The 25,147-nt window shown below is 46.8% G+C and overlaps 1 protein-coding gene across 1 annotated transcript; it reads right to left on the bottom strand.

Moving 5' to 3' along the window:
- Positions 1-25,147, bottom strand: LOC114593008 (keratin, type II cuticular Hb5-like). The gene is made up of 11 exons (XM_028721470.2): positions 24,680-25,147; positions 16,617-16,825; positions 15,103-15,163; positions 14,339-14,434; positions 13,724-13,888; positions 12,206-12,331; positions 11,416-11,636; positions 8,850-8,881; positions 8,503-8,726; positions 471-953; positions 1-12 (listed from the first exon to the last, which is right to left on the bottom strand). Exons 1-11 carry the CDS (start codon positions 25,145-25,147, stop codon positions 1-3), a joined length of 2,097 nt encoding a protein of 698 aa, XP_028577303.2.

The raw sequence follows: 25,147 nt of genomic DNA, 5'->3' as shown, positions 1-25,147 counted from the left end.
TCACAGGTGAGGCTTGACAGAAGACGCGTAGCACCTGGTGTCAAGGGCCAGGAGGGGTAATAAGACCAGCATTTCCCTCTGGCTCTTTGCCACAGCAACACGCTACCCACCTAGCTGTGCTTTGGCTTCCTGGCACCTGGTATCCTGAACCTTGGACCCTTGGCTTCCTGACTCTTGGTTTCCTGATTCGTGGACTCTTGGCTTCCTGACCCCTGGACTGCTGACCCTGGACTGCTGATTCCTGCTTCCTGACCTCTACCCTGGTCCCGACGTACCAAGCCGGGACTCCGACTGCCTGTAACCCGGACCGTGACACCATTGGTACAGCTAGGTCAGTATTGCAGTGTCTCTCTCCGAGGCAATGGACATTCCTGTCCTATGTGAAGATGCCAGGGATTGAAGCTAGGCCATATCTTCTGCATGCAAGGCAGATGCTCTAACCACTGAGCTATAGCCCTTCCATGACTCACCTTGTCAATGAAACAGGCAAACTTGCTGTTGAGGAACTGGAGCTCATTTTTCTCTTGGCATTTTGCTGCTTGGGCTGTGGCATCGATCCCCAGGTTGAGAGGTTGAAGCAGCGTCTCGTTGCAGATGACGGGGGTGATGCCAGGTGAACAGGGTGGGCAGACTCCAGAGCGCCTGAAACCATAGCCGTATCCAGTGCCGCAATAGCCGTATCCAGCGCCGGCACCATGACAGCTATATCCACACCTCGGAGGCAGGCAACTGTTGGCAGCCATCCTGGGGCCACATGAACCGGCGCCACCGAGGCTCCTGCTACTAAAATGACCCTCTCCTCCATAGCTGATCTCAGTGACCTTAGCGGAGCAGGAAGTGCTCACCCGGGAAGCATGACCTGCAGGATGCAGGACAGCTGAGCAGGAGCTGAAATTCCTGGGGCCACATGCAGAGTTTGAGTGGCAAGACATGGTTTCGTAGGAGAGCAGAAGCTGAAAGAGGAAAAGGGGAAGCGAAACTGCAAAGCAAAAGAGGCAGAGGTAGTGTGGTTAACTGCGAGGAAATGCTCCCTTTATATCTGTTTGGGACAGCTGGGTTTGGCCAGCATTGAAATGGAAGAGAAAGCAACTTCTCTGACATTTATTAGCTTGGGACATTTAGGGAACCAACTCCCCATGTCCTCATCCACACTGTTTGATGGCTGATCACCTGGTAGATGAAAAAGAGTTTTAGGGATTTCACAAAGGCCTTTTTTTTTTACAGCGCCTACAATGCTGTATTAAAGGGCTGATTCCACCTTCCCCTTTTAATACATGGAGGAAACTAGACTTGTAATTATGACACGGATATCAAGAAGTTGGGATTTGAAGTTGACACCCCTTCCTGGTTTTGTCAGTAGTTGGCTGTGCGACCTCTGCATCTCAGTTTATAGACCTCTTAGCAAAGATAATGAGGGGGTTGGACTAGATGACCCTTGGGTCCTTTCCAGCTCTAAGGTGCTATGATCTCCACACACACACACACCCAAAAATGTTGGGAGGCTTAATTATCAGACGTGCTGCCTGGAGATGAAAGGTTGCTTTGATGTAGCAAAGTCATTGCTGTGCAACATAATGGGACCTTTTGCAAAATCCCTCTAAGCTGCTGAAGAAGCAGAGTCTTTGTGAAGTGGAAACAGAATTAGGAATGCAATGACAGGCATGGGTTTCACACAGTCTCCCTGAAAACTGCAGCCATCAACACATCATGCCACAGATTTATGGGGTTACTCTCAGTGGAGACCCCTCCCCACACCCAATAAGTAGCTGTCAGGTGTTGCCTTCACTGTGTTAGTATCATCTCTTACTGCATGTCTCTCATTCCTCTTCAGCCTTGGGTTGAAATATGGGTCACCCTATGCTCTGCTTCAGGAACATGGGTGGTGCTGTGCTCTAAACCCCAGAGCCTAGGGCTTGCCAATTAGAAGGTCGGCGGTTCAAATCCCCGCAATGGAGTGAGCTCCCATTGCTCGGTCCCAGCTCCTGCCCACCTAGCAGTTCGAAAGCACTTCAAGTGCAAGTAGATAAATAGGTACCACTCCGGCGGGAAGGTAAACGGCGTTTCCATGCGCTGCTCTGGTTCTCCAGAAGTGGCTTAGTCATGCTGGCCACATGACACGGTAAAACTGTCTGCGGACAAATGTCGGTTCCCTTGGCCAGTAAAGCAAGATGAGCACCGCAACTTCAGAGTCGTCCACGGCTGGACCTAATGGTCAGGGGTATGTTTACCTTTACCTTTTTGCTCTGCTTCACTGAAGCCAAATTCTCCTGCCCCTTCAGGATTATTTAAGCTGTGAGGGGGACTTGCCTTTCAGAAAGGGGTATATAGGAGGTCTCTAGCATGTGGGCTCCAAGCCCAGTTATTGGAGTTACTACTTCCCAGGCTAAAGGGTGATGTGGGGTAGAACTGTCTCAGAGGGTACATGTGATCTCTGTGTCCCAACAGATCTCTCTCTCTCTCTCTCTCTCTCTCTCTCTCTCTCTCTCTCTCTGTGTGTGTGTGTGTGTGTGTGTAGTAAAGTGCTAGCTGCCTGTCTGCCATACCCCTAAGCCCTCTGGCCATACTCCACTGCTGGAAGTGTATGACATGCAGCCTGCCCTCTGTCCCCACAAGCTAGACTGCTGCCCTCAGGTGCTGAAGGGCCCTGCCCTGCTGTCAGTGTTGAAGTATGATCTGACGGTTGGTCAGTCTGCTTGTGTGTGTAGAATAGGGTGGGTGCCTTTTCATCCTCCACTCCAAGCAGCAAAACGTCTTGGGTTGTGTATGTGTATGTGCACTCTCAAGACCCAGTCTTCATAGCATAGTAGAACACCTGCTTTGCATGCAGAAGGTCTCAGGTTCCATCCCTGGCATCTCCAGTTAAAAGAATAAGGTTTCAGCTTATGGGAAAGACCTTTCAGCCCCAAGTCCTGGAGAGCCATGACAATACAGGTCTAGATGGACTAACAGCACAACGCCGTAGAAGGTTGCTTCCTATGTGTCTAATCCAACTGCATCAGAGCCTTTAAATTGCAAGAGGGAATAGCTCATCACCATTTAAAGGATGCCAAGTCAGATTGACCTTGGAAGATGTGCCAGCTATGTGGCATCAGGGGTGGGGTTAGTGCAACAGTCCCATTCTTTGCTCTATGCATGGACTGCACCTATGGCTATCATTGGTCAAGGGGCTAGAGTTGCCTGTGAATTTCATGTAATGGGCAATTTGAGAAAGTAAGGCATCCACAGGAAATTCCAAAAAAGCTTTAAAATGTTTCAATAATATTGCCATTGAATTTCAGGTAAAGCAAAAGTCAAGCACACAAAAGCTTTGCGGGGATTTTAAGGCAAAAGGAAGAAACATTATTAGAGAGAGATGGATCTCCCTTTTTCCATCTTCAATTCTCTCTGCTTCTCTCTGTTTCCACAGTAATCTTTGGATTTATTTATTTTAATCCTTGTGAAAAATTGGCATCACTCTAGAGCGCATTTCTCCTAATCCACGTACTTGCAAGCAATTTCCCTAATGCAATGCATTTTTGTATGCCATTTTCACTAATTACATCAATGTTTGTGTGCACTTTTCCTTAACATATATGCACATTGTTTCATTGGAGAACTGCTTTGCAAAACTCAGAGAAGTGTGCATTTTGATGGGTAGTTGTGTTTCGGTTCATGTATTGGTTCAAGAAGCATGAATTGGGTAGTTTTTCATCAGAATGCAAACAAAATCAAATCTGTCTCCCATCCCTAAACATCAGCAAAATTTATAGGGCTCTTGTGTGCCTATATTTTTCATGTAGTCATAAGCATAATAGTAGCACCTCTCTCCTAACTATTAATGCATGTGATCTTGAGCGTGGGTGTGGGGGATTCCCTGGTCCTGAATGGGGTAACTGTGCCCCTGAAGGACCAGGTGCGCAGCCTGGGAGTCATTTTGGACTCACAGCTGTCCATGGAGGCGCAGGTTAATTCTGTGTCCAGGGCAGCTGTCTACCAGCTCCACCTGGTACGCAGGCTAAGACCCTACCTGCCCGCAGACTGTCTTGCCAGAGTGGTGCATGCTCTAGTTATCTCCCGCTTGGACTACTGCAACGCGCTCTACGTGGGGCTACCTTTGAAGGTGACCCGGAAACTGCAATTAATCCAGAATGCGGCCGCTAGACTGGTGACTGGGAGTGGCCGCCGGGACCACATAACACCAGTTCTGAGAGATCTGCATTGGCTCCCAGTACGTTTCCGAGCACAATTCAAAGTGTTGGTGCTGACCTTTAAAGCCCTAAACGGCCTCGGTCCAGTATATCTGAAGGAGCGTCTCCACCCCCATCGTTCAGCCCGGACACTGAGATCCAGCGCCGAGGGCCTTCTGGCGGTTCCCTCATTGCGAGAAGTAAGGTTACAGGGAACCAGGCAGAGGGCCTTCTCGGTAGTGGCTCCTGCCCTGTGGAACGCCCTCCCAGCAGATGTCAAAGCAATAAACAACTATTTTACTTTTAAAAGTCATCTGAAGGCAGCCCTCTTTAGGGAAGTTTTTAATGTTTGATGCTGTACTGTTTTTAATATTCAGTTGGAAGCCGCCCAGAGTGGCTGGGGAAACCCAGCCAGATGGGCGGGGTATAAATAATAAATTATTATTATTATTATTATTATTGAGCAAACCCTCTTAGTTTCCATTGTTTTTTCTCCATCTTGGAGGACAGTATTGTGAAGCTGCGCTTCTCTGAACGCTTCACACATCACAGAAATTTAGTACTGCTGGGCTAGCAAGCAAGTTTCTAACGATGGCTAGAGGTGTTGATGTTGCAAATGATACTGCCCTACTTAATGTTTTGCAATGATACTTGCACAATTTCAAGACATTAACTTCTCCCATTGAAGTGCAATTGTGATATGACACATTCACCATAAAAATCTATACAGCCTATCATTTATTTCTCAGGGCAGTCCAAAAGGTGCCCGTACAATCAGAGTTGGGCTTCTGTTGATTGTGTGTGTGTACTCGAAATATATAATGGTTATTAGGGAGGAGTATATAAGCTCCCCACCTCACCTCTTTGGATGAGGGATGGGAACATCTGGTCCTCCAGATGTTTCTGAAGAATAATCCTTTGGCCATGCTGGTTGGGATTCCAGCTGTTTCACTTGCAAATTCCCCCAAATGTAAGGTACATATGGCTGCTGCTGGCATCACATTAGGCATGGCCTAATGTAGTGCACATGGAACACTTCAGAGGTTGTCAGTCTCCATCTCCCATCATCCTTGACCATTGGCCAGGCTGTCTGGGGCTGACAGGAGTCACACAAACAACTGAAGAGCACCATATTAGCAATACCCATCTGCTACCTTTGCTCTGTGCTGAGATGGTTCATATCTGCACATTACTCATGTAAAAGCTGGACCTAGTGCTTAGGACATGCATGTGAGATTGCATGAATTCATCCCTGTGTTTGCCTGTGACATTAAGTGCGTGAATGCAAATAAGGAGCTCACTTTTTGTTACGTAAACAGCAAGCAACCTTGGGAAAGTCTGAACAGTCTTGAGACTATGGTTGGTGGGGATGGAGAAGGGGAAGAGTTAACTTTCTCCCCTCTACAGTTCTGACAAGAATAGCCAATCCAAAGGTACAGTTTGCATTCCAAGGAACATTCCCTCCTTTGAGACCAATAGGAGCTTCCCTTGATATACAGAAAAGAGCTTCTGAAATGTGATTTTTATCAGGACCATGGCAGGGAGAGGAAAAACTAATATTCTCCTCCCCAACCCATCCCCATGGTCCCAAGGTTGTTCAGGATTGCCTCAGGAAGTTGGAGGGGAAGTTGGATTCGCTCTGCTGTTGTTACACATGGAACACAAGCCATTTGAAACTGGGTCATGTTGGGGGGCTAGTTTTAAAGTAGTAGTGATTCCATTGTGGGGATGGGCCATCCGAAGAGGTGGTAACTAAAGCTACCCTAGTTGGAATGACATGTTGTCCACTTGCTGAGTAAACCAACCTAATATTTTACATTATGTACATGGCTGAAGGCTGTGGGATAAGTTTCAGCTATGCAGGGCTAGCCAGAAACATTTTGGCACCTAGGACGAACCACAAAATGGCACCCTCCCTCCCTCAAAGAAGAAAGGGTAAGTGAAGATCTACATCAGGAACAAGAGGAGAATGCAGATCTGCACCAGGATCTGCTGCCCCTATGGATCTGGCCACCTGAGGTGGTCACCTCTCATTAGCTCCTGGGTGGCCCTGCAGCTATGTATAGGATAGCATTTGAATGGTTGGAAAGCCTTCCCATCTTGATGGCCCTACAGTTCAGAAAACACACCCTTCTCAATATCAGTGCCAAGCTGTTTCCCTCACCAGGGTGTGGTGTGGTGGATGGCACAAAGAGAGGACACAGATGATGGAGGGAACCCATTCATTGAATGAGGAGTACAGTGGTACCTCAGGTTACATATGCTTCAGGTTACATACACTTCAGGTTACAGACTCCGCTAACCCAGAAATACTGCTTCAGGTTAAGAACTTTGCTTCAGGATGAGAACAGAAATTGTGCTCCAGTGGCGCGGCAGCAGCAGGAGGCCCCATTAGCTAAAGTGGTGCTTCAGGTTAAGAACAGTTTCAGGTTAAGAATGGACCTCCGGAACGAATTAAGTAGTTAACCCGAGGTACCACTGTACCACATTGGAATGGACACAGGGATGGAGAGAGTAGACCAGGGTCATCACAAGCTTGGATAATATAAGCATGTGTGCATCTTGGAATTACCCAGCATGGAGCTTGGCAGTGGACCCATAAACTAAGTCCACTAGAAAGCAATGTCATTAAGGCAGGCATAGGTAAACCTGGCCCTCCAGATGTTTTGGGACTACAACTCCCATCATCCCCGACCACTGGTCCTGTTAGCTAGGGATGATGGGAGTTGTAGTCCCAAAACACCTGAAGGGCTGAGTTTGCCTATGCCTGCATTAAGATGGTGTTTTTGCAAGTAATCATTCAATCAAATAACCGAAGTGCATATGGGAACCAGCTGCCTGTAGATTATCAGACAGCCTTAAAACTGAAAAATGCTACCCATAATGTAGCTCAACCATAGCATTCATTCTCTGCTGCATGCTTAAAGCTAGTCAGACTGGAGTCATTGCTTAGCTGAATTGATTTATTTAAAATAGAAGTTCACATGCACACACACAGAGGTTCACATTTTTAAAAAGCAACCCACCAGACGGTAAAAGGCATGCCCAAACCTAAAACAGTTTCCACTTTCTTGTTGGGCTATTCTCTGCTAGCAGTCATGCAGTGCTAAAGCTCTGTCACTGAGATATAATTTGGCAGATACACAAGCAGCTGAAAAGCAACCCGACTCCCTTCCTCATTCACCAAAGACTGGTGTATTCAGTCTCATTTAGGCTGCCTAAATACCTTCACCTCTATAATTCACAGAAAGCACTTTGTCTTCTTTTGCAAACCGGTTTTGGTTATACATTCTTGGCTTGCATGAAGACACAGCTTTGTGCAAACCAGTGCCTAGATCGGGCATTTAAAAAGGGCTGGCAATGCAATTCTGTGCATGTCTACTCAGAATCAAGCCCCACTGAATTCATTGAGGCTTACTCCCAGTCCCTGCCAAGGTAAATGTGTACAGGACTGCAGCCCAAGAGAAATTCTTAGAAGATAGATGTCTCTGGCTATTAACCATGGCATCAAACTGCAGGTGCAGTATGTATTTAACTACTGCTGGACAAGCAATAAGGAAGGGCCATAAAATGTTTTGTAGCATCAACAAGACATTGCTGGAATCAAAATATCAGTCAATATCCCCACCTCCCTTCCAGGGAAAATACAGCAAGTTTTTTTTTAAAAAAATCTAACATATGACCCATTTGAGATACATATATATGATCATTTACAGTATTAAGACCCTGTCTGGAAGCACCCAAAGTTTGTATAAAGAAGCCATTTCCCAGGACAAAACAAAAGGAGAGAAGCAAGAAAGGGTGCAAAAGTCTGGGTATTTGCAGGTAAGAAATAGACCTTTAACACAATATTTTCAGCAGGAAGCTATGTACTTATTTTTTTATCATCAGAATACACAGCATTACCAAATGAAATAACCCTTCCCTTTCACTGTAGGCGTTGGAACTTGCTTTCGTAATCAGTTACCCTGAAATGACAACATCCTCTTAAAATCAGTGTTTTGGGTGATCAAGGGGTTTAACTGGAGCTGGAGGAAAGCCCCTGGGGGCTCCCGCCTTACCTCCGTTTGATCTTAGAATAAGGGACCACAAAAATAGCAACAGTCTTTATCCTGGTTATGCAGAAGTTGGTTGATACTCAGAATTCACTGTGAATTGAAAGTGACATAAGATTAGGGAGCCAATAAAGGTGGATGGACCTGTCCCCAAGGATTGTCCTGAAAAGTACAAGAATTGCTGAGTCAAGGTGTACAAATGCTGAATCAACAACTTCAGGCATGCAGAAACCCAAAGTCTAGATTTAACCTCTTGATGCGCAAGGAGAAGCCGCTGCTACATGTTTAACGTTTGAGCTCTTGACACTCTGGGTGCTAAATCCTTCGGGAGGAGGGGTATGGCTGTCTCCACATGGGAGACCCGCATCTCCACAGGGAGCCATGCCTCTTTTGAAACCTGCTGGGCTGCAGGAATCTCTTCCATTTGTCATGATGTGCCCACATCTTCCGGGTCCACAGTGGTGGTCAGGATTGCACACGACAGCGCCCTGGCTCCTCTGCACAGCTGGGGAGGGAAAGGGGAGGAAGGGACCACAGGGTGAGATATATAGAAAGGGTCCACCCAAAACAGAAAGAAATGAATAAATTAGCAATGGCATTTCTGGAGGCATCTCTTGGAGGTACTTACAGATGTTCACAGCACATTCTCCATCGCCCATCCTAGAAGGAATTAAATAGATTGAAATATCTCATTAGCTGAATATTAGGCCTAAATCACCAACAGTTTCATAGCTAGAAATAGGTTGTGCATGTATATGTGCATATCTCTCTCTCTCTGTGTGTGTCTGTCAATCTATCCATCTGTCTGTCTATCTATCCATCTGTCTGTCTGTCTGTCTGACTGCCCTTTAAAGAAGCAATCCAAACTACCCAGATAGAGGGACAACATACAGAAAAAACGACTTGGCAAAGGCCAGCATTAAACAGCACCCACAGCAGTAAATTCTCAATGAGAAAAGGCAAAGGATCACTGGACAGTTATGTCCAGTCAAAGGTGACTACAGTGGTACCTCTGGATGCAAACAGGATCCGTTCCGGAGCCCTGTTCGCATGCTGAGTAGAGTGTAACTCTCGACTGCATGTCTGCGCGTGCGCAGGTCATGATTCGCCGCTTCCGTGCATGCACATGATGTCATTCTGAGCATCTGCGCATGCGCGAGTGGTGAAACCCAGAAGTTACGTGCTCCATTACTTCTGGGTTGCCGCAGAGCGCAACCCGAAAATACTTAACCTGGAGCTACTTCAACCTGAGATATGATGGTATGGGGTTGCGGCGCTCATCTCGCTTTCAGGCCGAGGGAGTCTGCGTTTGTCCACAGACAGCTTTCCGGGTCATGCGGCCAGCGTGACTTAACCACTTCTGGTGCAACAGAACACAGTGATGGAAACCAGAGCACACGGAAACGCCGTTTACCTTCCCGCCGCAGCAGTACCTATTTATCTACTGGAACCTGGTGTGCTTTTGAACTGCTAGGTTGGCAGGAGCTGGGACAGAGCAATGGGAGCTCAATGAGAAAGTCACCACCCAATTGCAGGTTGGGAAAAGCCTGGGAAAAGTCAAACTAGCCAGGTCCTTCATGTTGTGAATGCTACCTGTCACCAACTGGGGGCACGTTTAACAGAAAATCTTCTAGCTTGTAGAATTGGTGAGTTTAAATCCTCCTGTATTAAATTGTTGTTTTTTAAGCATGTAAGAAAAATAAAATGAGAATCTGGCTTGGCACAAGGTCACTTTACATTCATTCTTCCCTCCTTTATTCTGATCACTTGTGCATAGGAAAAATGCATGCAGAACATATATACTTTGTTGTGTTTGCTTCTATACTTTTTAGGAAGCAGTTTGCACATGAATAAATGTCAAGGAAACTCTGCATCTATGCTATGGAACTTCTGTACATTGCAAAGGATTCTGGGGATTCTGTGGCATATTCCAGGTGTACATTCTAGGTGTTTGTGTGTGTGTTGCTATCATCTTAGATAGACTGAAAGCGTAGCCTACAGAACAGGTTCTCTGTTGCGGCTGCATATGGCAAAGGAGGATAAATGATGGAGAACTAGCTGTCTTCCAGTGAATTTTGAATCATTACTGATTTGCTTGTGGACCTTTATATGTGCACTGCATGACTAACACTCTCATTGCCTTCTGATAGCTGCCTGCAAGAATTGGAATCTCCCTTGCCCCACAACATACCGTATTTTTCGCTCTATAGGACGCACCCCCCCCCCAAAAAAAATATGAAGGGGAAATGTGTGTGTGTCCTATGGAGCGAATGCAGGCTTTTGCTGAAGCCTGGAGAGCGAGAGGGGTGGGTGCGCACCGACCCCTCTTGCTCTCCAGGCTTCAGGAAGCTATCCGCAAGCCTTCGGAGTGCGGCGGGAGTTCCCTCCGGGCTCTGAAGGCTTGCGGATAGCAGCCTGCAGCCTGAAGCCCGGGGAGCACAGTGCCAACTCCCGCTGTGCTCCCTGGGCTTCAGGCAGCTATCCGCAAACCTGGAGGGGAAATAATTTTTCCCCCTTTATTCCCCCCCCTAAAAACTAGGTGCGCCCTATGGTCCGGTGCACCCTATGGAGCAAAAAATATGGTAAGTATATGGCAGGGGTGGGGAACCTGTGACTCTCCAGATGTTGCCGTGCTACAGCTCCTGGTTTTTGAGCTGAAAACTGTATCACAGAATTTGGAGAAGTGTGAGATCTGAAGACTAATTACATCTCAAGCCAAGTATTAGTCTGGGAGATGTGAATTAAGTCAGTTCACTTAAAAATGTGGACCAAACAAAAATAACCTTCATCCCTATTTGTGATACAGTTACTAGCCCCTCCAAAAAACACACACATCAAGGTGCATTTTTAAAAGCATAGTTTGAAATAAAATATATTTAGAAATCTGCATTTTGAAATAAAGTGATATAGGAATGTATGTTTGCAAAGAAAACATGTTTACAAATATGTATCCGTCTGGAGATTTCCTGTGCGGATCTTTTTTATGCAGATTAATTCAGAAACAACACAATAAGGGTATTCACGTGTTACATTCAACAACTGTACAGTTTGCATATCTGTGCATGCCATAGGTTGATTTGTATTATACAAATCAACAAATGTACACACTTAATATTGCAGTGAAACTTTGACATTTGCTTTTCTGGGGGAGCTTTTCTAAAATAGACTTTCAAATGGGTCCAGAAGAGTCTCACCTGAACTCCTCTCCTTCCAGGAGTTTCCTGTAGGTGGCAATCTCAATATCCAGGGCCAACTTGAGGTTCATCAGGGCCTGATACTCCCGTAGCTGGCAAGCCATGTCCTGCTTGGCTTTGTGCAGGGCCTCCTCCAGACCTGCCAGTTTGCATTTGGCATCCTTCACCGCCATCTCCCCACGTTCCTCAGCTCCAGCTACCTCCTCTTCCAGTTTGCAGCGCTGTCGGCACAGAACACACAGAGGGAAGGCGAGAGACAAAGAAAAGAGCACACGAGAACAAAGTTCTGTAGCATGAACAGTCTAAGATGAATCTCCATTCTCCTTTGGTTTTCACATGACTATCAGATGGGCGGTGGCATGAGAAAAGTTCTTGAACAGCTTGTGAGTGGCTGTTCCCCAGGCTTGCACCACTGTACACTCAGGTCCAGTGGCACAGATTCAGAAGGCAAAGAAGGAGGGAAGAGGGCGAAGTTCCATTACAGAGTGGAACTCCTTGCACTTAGGGGATGTGTTAGTTACCACCCAATGGACATCAAAGGGAACAAGATAGTTCTCATCTGGATGTTTTGGAGCACACATCCAACTCACTAAGGATTGCACATAATGAAACAAACCTTATCTCATCTTCCAACACAGGCAGAATGGGTCTTGAATAACATATCCCCTTCTTAAGATGACAATGTGTTAATCTGCCACAAGAACTGTTAATATTAGCTCCATCACCGTTATGACACTCCTCAACAATAGTGGTGTTCTTGTTGCAGCCAAGCTCCACTGGTCATTCTCACCTGGGATTTGACATTTGAGATTTCAGCCTGCAGTCGGTGAACCATCCGAGTCAGCTCACCAAGTTCATCCTTGACATTGCGTAGATTGTCACAGTGTTTGGCAGCCGTTGTCCTCAGCTCCTGGTACTGCAAGGAGAGAATTGATGTGGCTGAGCAAAATACCAATACATCTGAAACCCATATGGATAAGTTGAACCTGCTTGCCAAACACATACTCTCTCACTGAGCTATAGATGCTACCTATCACAGGCAAGTGTTCCTCTACAGCAGCGGCTCTCAACCTGTGGGTCCCCAGATGTTGTTGGCCTACAACTCCCATCATCCCTGAGCTCTGGCCTTGCTAGCTGGGGGTGATGGGAGTTGTAGCTCAGCAACATCTGGGAACCCATAGATTGAGAAAGGCTGCTCTTCACCCAGCTTCCTCCAACCTGAGGCCGTGTAGCTGTTGTTGTGACTACAGCTCCCGTCATCCCTGACCATTGACCACATGGCTAGGGCTGAAATGAGTTGGAGTCCAACAATATCTGAAGGGCACCAGGCTGAGGAAGGCTGGCCTGCGTTATGGAGCCAACGAGGAGAAGCTGACACAGGGGAGCTGTTTTAGGTGGTCATCCCATGGAATGCATATCAGGTGATTCCAGCCTTATTATGTGTGTCACCCAGAAGTCACTAGGTGACTAATATACCAATGTGGTGTAGTGGTTAAAGTGTCAGACTGGGACCTGGGTGGCCAGGGTTCACATCTCCACTCAACTATGAAGCTCATTGGGTGACCTTGGGCCAGTCACTGACTCGCTGCCTAACCTACCTCACAGAGTTATTGTGGGGAAGACCTTGGAGAAAAGGGAAGGATATAAATGCAACAAAGAACCAGGAGGAGGAGGAGGAGGAGTGGCCAACCAGAAACCTTTGGGAAACCTACAAGCAGGATTTGATCACATGAGTACTCTCCCTCGCCTGTGTGTTCCAGCAACTGGTATTGAGACGCATTGCTGTCTCCAGCTATTTAGGTGAGCATAGTTGTAATGGCTATGGGAGCATAGTCGTAATGGCCATGGGCTATTTAGGTGGAGCATAGTCATAATGGGATGCGGGTGGCGCTGTGGGTTAAACCACAGAGCCTAGGACTTGCTGATCAGAAGGTCAGTGGTTCGAATCCCCGTGAGCTCCCGTTGCTCGGTCCCTGCTCCTGCCAACCTAGCAGTTCGAAAGCATGTCAAAGTGCAAGTAGATAAATAGGTACCGCTCCGGCAGGAAGGTAAACGGCGTTTCCGTGTGCTGCTCTGGTTCACCAGAAGTGGCTTAGTCATGCTGGCCACATGACCTGGAAGCTGTACGCCGGCTCCCTCGGCCAATAAAGCGAGATGAGCGCTGCAGCCCCAGAGTCGGCCACGACTGGACCTAATGGTCAGGGGTCCCTTTACCTAGTCGTAATGGCTAGTATGGGGTACACACAAAGACACACACACAAAAAAAAACATATATAACGGAGATGTTCAAGAAGACAGATCAATGAACCTGGCACTGGCACCAAGCTTCAGCCTCGGCTCGACTCCGGGAGGCAATGTCTTCGTACCGACGGTGGAACTCTTCAATGATGCAGCCCACATCCAGGCCTCGGCTGTTGTCCATTTTCACTGTGACACAAGTGTCTGAGATGCATGACTGCAACTCACTTATTTCCTATGAATTACACAGAACACATTCAGCCTGTGGCTGTTGAATTTCCTTTTTTTAATGTCACAATCCTGAGGTGGATAGTAAACTATTTTACTTGGGATAAGTTTTTTTAAGTCTAAAAAAAGGATGGTTGTACCTAGACCTTAAACATGTTTATGTCTACATAAAGTGGTGTTCACACATAATATTCAACTAGTATACAATCTGAGTGCCTGTGTACACAAATAGTTGAGGCACACATTCAGGTGTGACAATGACCCTGTGTACATATCAGTTGAGCTGTACAAGTCAAGAAGGGTACATTTATTTCCACTTATTTCAGGGGCTCTTAGGATGACAGCCTTCATCTTAAATAAGAGGGGGGGGGAGCCTCTGACCTTCCAGACGGGACCATGGGAACCATTTTGTGATGACAACCAAGCAGCATGATCAAATATAAACATTCCTTGTTACCTCTTCAAATGTATTTCTGTAAAAGCAGATGTCTTGCATTAAAGTTTCCACCTTGGCTTCTTTCTGTGATTTGTCCATGAAGACACAATCCACTTCCTAGGAGAAGACAAAAAGGTACAGTGCTGAAGCAAAATTTCATCACAGCTCCTACTATCTGGGTTGCCTAGACAGCTAGTTAGTGAGGAGTATTGTTGTACATCACTTGCATGTTAGAAGCTGATGTAACTGAGTGCTTTGTCAATAAAGAATTAAAAATCCAGTTGTTTATCCTCATTGTTCTGGTTGTGTTCAGGGCATTTATGAATAATTTGCACTTTCATAAAAGGTTTATCTAGCTGGTATACAACATGTAAAGCTATAACAAAACCAGCAAAAACATCCATGAATACATTGTTAAAAATCAATAAAACATAAATAAATACTGATCTGCTTGAAGTGCTTCAAGCCAGGTCTTTTGAGTCTTCACCTAGACCAGGGAAGGAGAATCTGACGCCTTTCAGATGTTGCTGGACTCCAGCTACCATCAGCCCCAGGCAGCATATGGGACAATGGGGAAAGATGATGGAAATTGTAGTCCCTCGTTACATGGAAGGCCACAGATTAATCTCTTTTGGTCAAGTCACTACACTGCATTGGTTCTCCAGAACAAAGTGATCATATTCTTGTGATACTTCTTCTCTACCTCTGATCCATTCTGACACCATACCAACAAACCACCAACAATTCTCTCAAGGTCTTTAGCAGAAATATGGCCCATCACTTGCCTTTTTAAGTGCAACATATTCGTTTTCAGCACATGTCCTTCGACTGCATTCTTCCTCAAACCTGGGGGGTTATAAAGACAGACTTTGTGCGTTAGTGACTAATAATTAATATCACCATGTTGAACCACAAAGAAAGGAAGGCCTTTCTAAATAGAAGGTCATTATGTCCTCAAATGACTAGCCCGATAGTGACTTGTTAAGGCTTGGGGTCTCATTGAAATAGTCCACTTATGGGTAGGCTGGACCACTTCCTAATCAAAGCTGGCCCTAACATTAGGCAGAGTGGTGGCAATGGCAAGGAGTGGCAACAAGTTGTTGGAAGACAGAGCAGTGAGTTTTGTGTGATCTGCCCTGCACTATCTAAGCTAGCCAGTTGTCCCATCACCAATGTTGAAATAAGATTCAACTGCCTGTCTGGCTGGTTTGTGTACACAGAATGGTGGTGGTGTCAGGAAGCCACCATCATTCCTTTGAATCGGGCAGCAAAATGTATTGGGCAGGCCCTGTTGTTCATATTCTAGGCACAGGCTCCATGGCTCACATGACTCAAGGTGCCCCCATCATACAAAGGTCCCTGCATATAGAAAATGAGCAAGTTTTGCCCATGCAGCCAGTTGGGGAAAAGTGGGAAATGAATGAATGAATGAATGAATGAATGAATGGAGTTTGGGCCATTGGTAATCATGACCCACTACCAGGCTGTGGCCTGGTCTGATGTGGATCGCAACAGCAGCACAGCCACCATACAAATATCTATTGGAGCTGGGTCACCCAGTGCATCAGGGACGCGGTTGGCACTGTGGTCTAAACCACTGAGCCTCTTGGGCTTGCTGATCAGAATGTCGGTGGTTCAAATCCACATAATGGGATGAGCTCCCGTTGCTCGGTCCCTGCTCCTTTCAACCTAGCAGTTTGAAAGCACACCAAAAAGTGCAAGTAGATAAATAGGTACCGCTCCGGCAGGAAGTTAAACGGCGTTTCTGTGCGTTGCTCTGGTTTTGGTGTTCCATTGCGCCAGATGCAGCTTAGTCATGCTGGCCACATGACCCGGAAAAACTGTCTGAGGACAAACGCTGGCTCCCCCGGCCTGTAAAGTGAGATGAGCACGGGAACCCCAGAGTTTGCTACTGGACTTAACTGTCAGGGGTCCTTTACCTTTTCAGCACCCAGTGCATGATTGGGTTGAAGGTGGGTGCCAGGTCTGAAAAAGTTGAAGAGTTCTCAATGTGAGCATTGAGAGCATTGAGCCAATGGCCACCTGCTGCCAAGCAGTGCAACTCACACCACACGGCTTCCCACAAAGAATCCTTGGAGCTGTAGTTCAACCGTCACAGAGCACCTGTAACAATCTACCTTGAACCCAGATTTACCACTTCATTGAGGAAAACATGGTGGGTCTAATGCAGAGAATAACCTGCAGAGAATAACCCTGTTACTCAGTCATGCTGCTGTTGCGACCCACCTCAGACCAGGCCACTTAGAAGAAAAATGCTGAACCCAGCCCTGGAGTTCACCTCTTCTTGTTCCCTTCCATGCTTTCTCTCCAATTGTTCATTTCGACCTTCAGCTGATTCCTCTCCCATTCCAGGCACTCCAGCTCCTTCCTCAGCCTACTGATGTATTCGCTAAACAGGGGCTCCATGTGGCTTTTCTGGCGCTTCTTCTCCTTCAAGAAGTCCCACTTGGTCTTCAGCATCAGGTTGTGCTGCTCCAGGAACCGGACCTGAATGGAGAGCAAAAGCAGCTTAAGGGAGACCATTTTTTATTTTTATTTTTAAAAAGGGTGATGTATTGGTTGATCATGTTATTTATTCACATGCTATGTAAGAAACTAGACAGCTTCTCAAAAAGCAGAGACATCACCTTGCCAACAAAGGTCTGTATAGTCAAAGCTATGGTTTTCCCAGTAGTGATGTATGGAAGTGAGAGCTGGACCATAAAGAAGGCTGATCGCCGAAGAATTGATGCTTTTGAATTATGGTGCTGGAGGAGACTCCTGAGAGTCCCATGGACTGCAAGAAGATCAAACGCATCCATTCTGAAGGAAACCAGCCCTGAGTGCTCACTGGAAGGACAGATCCTGAAGCTGAGGCTCCAATACTTTGGCCACCTCATGAGAAGAGAAGACTCCCTGGAAAAGACCCTGATGTTGGGAAAGATGGAGGGCACAAGGAGAAGGGGACGACAGAGGATGAGATGGTTGGATAGTGTCAGGGAACTGCCATCGGAGGAACCGGTGGTGAAAGGGATCACGCAGGCTGGGAGAGACTCAGCAGCGGAAGCAGGAACCAGCAGAGGGAGAGGTGGGTCTCCCAGGGAAAGCGAGCAGGGGGGAGGGCTCAGGGACTCTTCCAGCGAGAGCAGTGGGGGGTATCTGAAGCTCCCATAGGGAGACCCACTCCTCGCCGGAAACTGTCACGCCGTGAGTCCAGAAGACGTGTTTCCGTTAAGGAGCTTTTATGCTGGAAACGATTCCGAAAGCAACCACTGTCGGAATCTGCAAGTGATTAGAGCAGCCATGTCTGAGGGGCTCTGTCACAGACAGAAGTTTGTGGGCTTGAACAAACTCTGAGGGACTGCGAATTTACGCACAAGCAGCTCATTATCCCATCACAGATAGTGTTCTCGAAGCTACCAGCATGAGTTTGACCAAACTGCAGGAGGCAGCGGAAGACAGGAGTGCCTGGTGTGCTCTGGTCCATGGGGACACAAAGATATGGACATGACTAAACAACAATGTAAGAAACTAAACTGGAGAAAAATGCTTGGCTGGAACGTTCAACCATCCAAAACCCCATGCACTTTGAACTGGTCCCCATGTGCACTGTGATACAGACACAGGAAGGTCCTACATGTACTTCAGTTGAGAAGGCAGATATATGTGCAGAGAAATGCTTCTTCTGATCTGCCTCCATACAACACAGAATGTCTATAAGGGCATAGATTGGGGATGAGGATCCTCATGTCCTGGGTGGACCACATGTGACTTTCTGGAGTTCCCTTTCTGGCCCTTGACAGTCCCCCAAGCCACATCCAATTCTGAGCCACACCAGCCTTTCTTTGTACTTCCCTTGAATGTTTTTGCCTAGCTGGAATATGTACTCTGATAATGCTGCTTGCTTGCCTGGGCAGAGGATAGAGAGGGGCGTGTGAGATATGAATAAACCAGGCTATGGCACAAAAGTAAAATTCCCATTCCTTGCTCTGCCCACTTTTGCTCTAACCTTCACTAACAGGTGGCCCCCAGAAGGTTGCCCAGAAAGGAATGTGGCCCTTGAGCTGAAAAATGTCATCACCCCTAGATTACGGTATCAGAGAGCATTATTTTCACTCTTTTTTGTACCATGTGACATAGAGGGCCACCCCGGACATGCCATTCTCCCATGTAGCTGATTTGGATGTATTCACAAGGAGGAAAACACATGAAAAGGGATTTCACTGGGACTGATACCCCCATATCAGTTTTGCAGAAAAGTTCTGCATGAGGACTAATGATCCTATCTTCCATTGCATATGTTGTCTCTGTATCCATTACAACAACCAGCGGAGATTGACACTGAAAGAGCACTATCTCAAAGTTGAGAAAGGAACAGGGGGCATTTAAATTCACAACGCCTATCCATTAGCTCTTGTATGCAGCTAGCAAGTTCCATGCTAATTTCCTGGGGGGGGGGGGAATCATTTTGTATTTTTATTTCTTATGTCTGATTTCCCAAGCACATTCTGCTACATGTATAATATAAGTGTAAACATTAGTGCCTGGAATAGTATTTTGTGCTCTGGAAGGAAGAAAAGAAGGAAAATTGAAATAAACATTGGCAGGGTTAGTTTCCTCAGAACAGAATACACTGGAGGCTTATCGTGCTTTTACAATAAGTAAAATTGTTGCAAATACATAGGGTATGTGACCAAGCATTATGGGAGAATACAGAGAGCACCCATCTCTCCTTTCAAAAAGTGGGCAGCGTAGATTTAACATATAGAATAAGAGAACAAGAAGAATGTATGTTTAAAGAAGACTGGAAAATGTTTACTGAATATATGGATGAAAATTGTGTTCATTTAAAAATGGTGGTAAAGTAAAGGTAAAGGGACCCCTGAGCATTAGGTCCAGTCGTGACCAACTCTGGGGTTGCGGCACTCATCTTGTTCTATAGGCCGAGGGAGCCGGTGTTTGTCCGCAGACAGCTTCCGGATCATGTGGCCAGCATGACTAAGCCGCTTCTGATGAACCAGAGCAGCGCACGGAAACAGCGTTTACCTTCCCGCCGGAGCAGTACCTATTTATCTACTTGCACTTTGACGTACTTTCGAACTGCTAGGTTGGCAGGAGCTGGGACCGAGCAACGGGAGCTCACCCCGTCGCAGGGATTTGAACTGCCGACTTCTGATCGGCAAATCCTAGGCTCTGTGGTTTAACCCACAGCACCACCCACGTCCCTCGGGTGGTAGCATTAAGATAAATTCAGCAGTGTAAATAAATTTTGATAGATGTAACAATGGATTACTGAATGGTTTTGTTCATGTGTTTGCAATAAGTTTTTCAAAAGCATCTTACCAATTCACTCTTCAGGGAGGATACTGGACTAGATGTGACTTGCCCAAGACAACAAACTGAATGCAAAGCAGATATGGGGGCTTATTCCCAAGGCTCACTTGATCCCCACAACCATTTCTGCTTCAGAAGGCAAATGTGTCAGACTTGGGAACAAGTGATTTGGCTGAGACCACAAATTTCCAGCCTCTGCAAAACTAAACCATCAAAATATTCAAATCCTGAAACATTAAGTTCTAATAACCCAAGCCCAAAACATTAATTTCCTTTCCATGTCTCCCCAAAATCAATTCACCCCCTCCCAAATTTTCTCAACCACAACAGCAACAAAGAAGTGCCCCGCCCCGCAAAAAGAGAGTGGTTCAGCTTCAGCAGGTTTTTAAATTGTTGCTGGAAGTGTTTTATTCTTATTCCCTGGCATTTCCCAAACTGTTAATTTCCACATTATACTTGAGCGTTCACATGATGTAAAAGCTACTTCTGGAGAGCTAATGGCATATAACTCATGTTTAGGGGTCATTTCTATGTTACATAATTCGGGGGGGGATCCCTATGCAGCCCCCTTAACCTGAAAAATTGTGAAAGTGGTGAAATTTGGGGCAGTATACCAGCATACATTTGGGATGCGGGTGGCGCTGTGGGTTAAACCACAGAGCCTAGGACTTGCCAATCAGAAGGTCGGCGGTTTGAATCCCTGCGACGGGGTGAGCTCCCGTTGCTTGGTCCCTGCTCCTGCCAACCTAGCAGTTCGAAAGCACATCAAAGTGCAATTAGATAAATAGGTACCGCTCCGGCGGGAAGGTATACGGTGTTTCCGTGCGCTGCTCTGGTTTGCCAGAAGCGGCTTAGTCATGCTGGCCACATGACCCTGAAGCTGTACGCCGGCTCCCTCGGCCAATAAAGCGAGATGAGCGCCGCAACCCCAGAGTCGGCCACGACTGGACCTAATGGTCAGGGGTCCCTTTACCTTTACTATGTTACATAATTGGGGGGGGGATCCCTATGCAGCCCCCTTAACCTGAAAAATTGTGAAAGCGGTGAAATTTGGGGCAGTATACCAGCATACAGCTGTTTCCAGGAGAGGATCATGGGGAAACAAAATCACACATGTGCAGAAATTGTGGGAGAGTAGTGTGACACTGGTGTGAGTGAAATTTAATGCAACATGCTGGTATACAAGTAAGGGGGTAGGGAGAGAACACAGATCCATAATGCAACAGGCACTGACGTGTGAAAGGAACATTAGCAAACCTGAGAGAAGAATTAGCATTATAATCAGGAAAAGCAATACAATATGTCCCACTGAATGAACCCACTGCTGGCTCTTTTAAAACTGTTTTTATTGTATGCTGTGAACAGTCCTGCGATTAAAAAATAAATAAAAATCAAAGAGCAATATGCAAAATGATCCCAGCAAAATAAAGAGAAAGAAAATTCCAATTTCTCCCTTCTCCCTCATGAGTTCTCTGCATCCTTCAGCATTCTCTATCTATGTACACATAAATACAGAGCCAATGACCTGCGATTTTCACACTGTTAATGCTCGGGTGAAATAGAATTCCCCCTTTGTCTTCAACCACATACAATTATCTGACCACTGCTTGATCGGCTTGAAAGCCCATTCAGCTCAGCATCCTGTTTTCATAGTGACTAACCAGACACCTCTTAGAAGCCCACAAACATGCTATGAGTGTTACACCGCTCTTCCCACTTGTTCTTCTGGACAATTTCTAATCTGGATTTTTTTGTTGGCATTGGCATGCTGAAAAAGTTGTTTCAGGTGCGCACAGGTCATTCTTGATTCCACACCACATGGTTTCTAGAGCCACAAATCCAATAAGCTCTAAACAGACCAGAATCTAATAGAAAAAGAAAACTCCCAAACCTTCTGCAAATAAGCTATAGGAACTTGGGAAGTTGCCTTATGCTAAAACAGACAACTGGTCGATCTAGCTTAGTACAGTGGTACCTCTGGTTACGTACTTAATTCGTTCTGGAGGTCCATTCTTAACCTGAAACTGTTCTTAACCTGAAGCACCACTCTAGCAAATGGGGCCTCCTGCTGCCGCTGCGCCGCAGAGCACGATTTCTGTTCTCATCCTGAAGCAAAGTTCTTAACCCGAGGTACTATTTCTGGGTTAGCGGAGTCTGTAACCTGAAGCGTATGTAACCTGAAGCGTATGTAACCCGAGGTACCACTGTATTGCTCCAGGCATGACCAATCTTGGCCTTCCAGATGTTTGGGGACTACAGTGGTACCTTGGGTTACAAACGCTTTGGGTTACAAACGCTTCGTATTACAGACTCCACTAACCCAGAAATAGTACCTCGGGTTAAGAACTTTGCTTCAGGATGAGAACAGAAATTGTGCTCCAGTGGCGTGGCAGCAGCAGGAGGCCCCATTGGTTAAAGTGGTGCTTCAGGTTAAGAACAGTTTCAGGTTAAGAATGGACCTCTAGAATGAATTAAGTTCTTAACCAGAGGTACCACTGTACAGTTCCCATCATCCCTGACCACTGGTCCTGTTAGCTAGGGATGATGGGAGTTGCAGTCCCAAAACATCTGGAGGGCCAGTTTGGCCATGCCTGGTTTACACTAACCACAACTAATTCTCCAGGGTTTCAAGTAGGGGATACCCCTAGTCCTACCTGGGGATGCTGGGGATTAAATTTGGGACCTTCTGCATGCAAAGCAGATGCTCAACCACCCAGCTGTGGCCCTTCCCATTTTATCCCCTTTTCTCCTTTCTGCATTCCTAGGGTAATCTGTTTCCGCACACCCCAGGAACTGGCCATTGAAACATGTTGAAAAGGTGCTTCTCTTGCAGAGGGTGGACCATTCAGCTGATTTAGATATCAGTACCAGCTGCTGCATGGACTGGGTACACCTCCCATATTCTTACGCCGCCATCCCTCTTTGTTTTCAAAACCCCGGCTTTCAAAATGCGTTTGGAACATGACTGAGTAACTCGCCAGTGAGGCCAAGAGAGCAGCTGGTGCCACCAGAGCAGGACTTCAGGGCACAGGCCAAAGGGCCCACTCAGCAGAATGAACACTCACACTTTACATTGTGGGTGCCCTTTGCGGGGTCTCACACGGTGCTACAGTTCCCAGGGAACTTACTGGCAAACAGGGACTGGCCTGCCTCTCAGTGTTATTTTTTGGAGGTTCATGCCCAGCCTCAGTATTCAAGTTTCATTGCTGGGAGGTGGGGCCAGTCCCATATATATAAGGGGGTGGAGCTGACAGTATCCAGGCAGTTGGCTTAGGAGATTCACACTCCCTGCCCTCCCTTAGTTTAATGTTTTCTTGTATGCAGGTAAACTTTTTCTTCCTGTTTAGCGGGTGCTGCTACGGTCTATGACTGGTTGCTGTTGAAAGACCGGGAAGAAATTTTCCTGCTTTGGCAGGTTTTGTCTTCCCAGTAGCAATTCAACACAACTTTGGCGGTTATGGCCTTGGGTGGAATCCTTTAGTCTTTTCTTCCCTATAATGGGGGGGCGTGAAGTGGTGACTCACCCCCCTGTGGCGGCGATTCCAGGGTCCCCTCTTAAAGGGGTGTCACTAGCCATACCCTGAAAGGTTGTCAGTGAACTACCCTGCGTGCGGGGATATGGACTGAGCTGCCTGCTACACTTACATCTCGCAGAGCACCCCAATATCCCATTTACCCTGATGTGCCCCAGTTCCCCTGGCTGTGGGGCTGGGAGGGATACACGCCCAAGACCTAAGCCAAGTTCTTCCTCCATTCAGAAGTTTGGTCCGGGGACAGTCTGTCCCCCGACCTCTTCTGAAGGCTGGGGGGGGGGGGACAAGGGCTTTTCTTCCCACCGCCAGCCTTCAGAAGGCTGTTCTGAAGGCTGGCGGTGGGAAGAAATGCCCTTCTCCCCACCTCCCGCCCCGCAAGCTCCGGGGACAGGAGGGCTTCGCTGCCGCCCGCCAGCATTTTAAGATCGCCCCGGACAGCGGAGAAGTCTCCGCTGTCCCGGGAAGGCAGGCGGGGGGAGCAAAGACTTTTGCCCCCCGCCAGCCTTCAGAAGAGGTCCAGGACCTCTTCTGAAGGCCGGCGGTGGGCGAAAGTCTTTGCTCCCGACCGCCAGCATTTTAAAAGAGGTCCCCGGAGATTTCCCTATGGGCTTTCTTCTTGCGAAGCAAGCCCATAGGGAAATTCGTCTGGCGAAGCACCTCGAAAAACGGAAAACTCTTTCTTCTTGCGAGTTTTCCGTCTTGCGAGGCATTCGTCTTGTGAGGTACCACTGTATTCCATGTTGCCATCTAAAGGGGTTGCAGAGGACATAAAGCCATTAGGTTCAGAGTCTAAGATTACCTAACTGCATTACTACCTTGGAGAGGAGCGAAGTCCGAAAATGTATAAGAGAATCTCACACTGGCCACTTCTTCTACGTAATAGCAACTGTTGTCCATGTGCTCTCAAAGTGAGTAAGGATGGGCAAACCAGTCCCTTCATGGTTTGTGACACTTTTCCATGTGTTCAACCAGAAGTCTGCCCTGCCCTCTTTCCACGTGCTCCCCCTGCCCCACAACAGCCACATGAAAACCCACATTTAAATATGTATTTAAAAAACATTTTCTCTCCAAATATGCATCTCTAAACATTATTTTCTTACAAAATACACATTTTTTAAATGTAATCCAAACCTTTTTTGCATAGAAAACTGGATCGGAACACTTGGACAACAAAGTTCCAATCTGCACATTGGTCCAAGAGATGCAGATCAGTTTAGTATCAACTGGGAAGGGAGGGGGACATCTCTCCTGAAGATGTCATTGCATTCATAGGAGAATCAGAAGCAGTTGGCATCTGTCTTTGGTGAGCAAAAGTCTCCCATCTCTGACATTCCCTTGCACAAGTTCATATTTTCCTATTTCAGTTTGCTTTCCAGTATTTTTTATGCATTTGTAATTTAGGGGCTTTGGGGCAAATGGCATGTAAATGATTGAACAGCAGGCTTTAAAGACACATGGTCAAAGCATCGCATTGAATGCTGACCTTTTAACTCACCTTGTCAATGAAACAGGCAAATTTGCTGTTCAGGCACTGGAGCTCGTTCTTCTCCTGGCATTTCATTGCTTGGGCGGCAGAGTTGATTTCCAGGTTGAGAGGTTGCAACAGAGACTCATTGCAAGTCACAGGAGTGATGAAGGGCGTCCCAGTTCCGCTGGCAACGGGTCGCCTAAACCCATATGAGCCATAAGGACTGTGACTGAATCCAGTTCCAGAATAGCCGACTCCCCGATGGCCATATCCATATCTAGCGGAGTGGTAGCCACCGCTGGAATTTCTGGATCCTCTTGAGCTGATGCCACCCAGACTTCTGCTGCTAAAGTAACCAGCTGCCCTGAACCCAGAGCTGGATCCCCTTGAAGGGCTGGGAGAGCTGGTACGGTCTTTGCTCCCGATCGGCGGAAGGACAGCTGAGCAGGAAGTAAAGCTGCTGGGTCCGTTTCCAGGGCTCGATGGAGAAGACAT

This window comes from Podarcis muralis, chromosome 2, assembly GCF_964188315.1.
Source record: "Podarcis muralis chromosome 2, rPodMur119.hap1.1, whole genome shotgun sequence".
NCBI classification, from domain to species: Eukaryota; Metazoa; Chordata; class Lepidosauria; order Squamata; family Lacertidae; genus Podarcis; species Podarcis muralis.
This window is presented reverse-complemented; position numbering and strand designations above follow the sequence as displayed.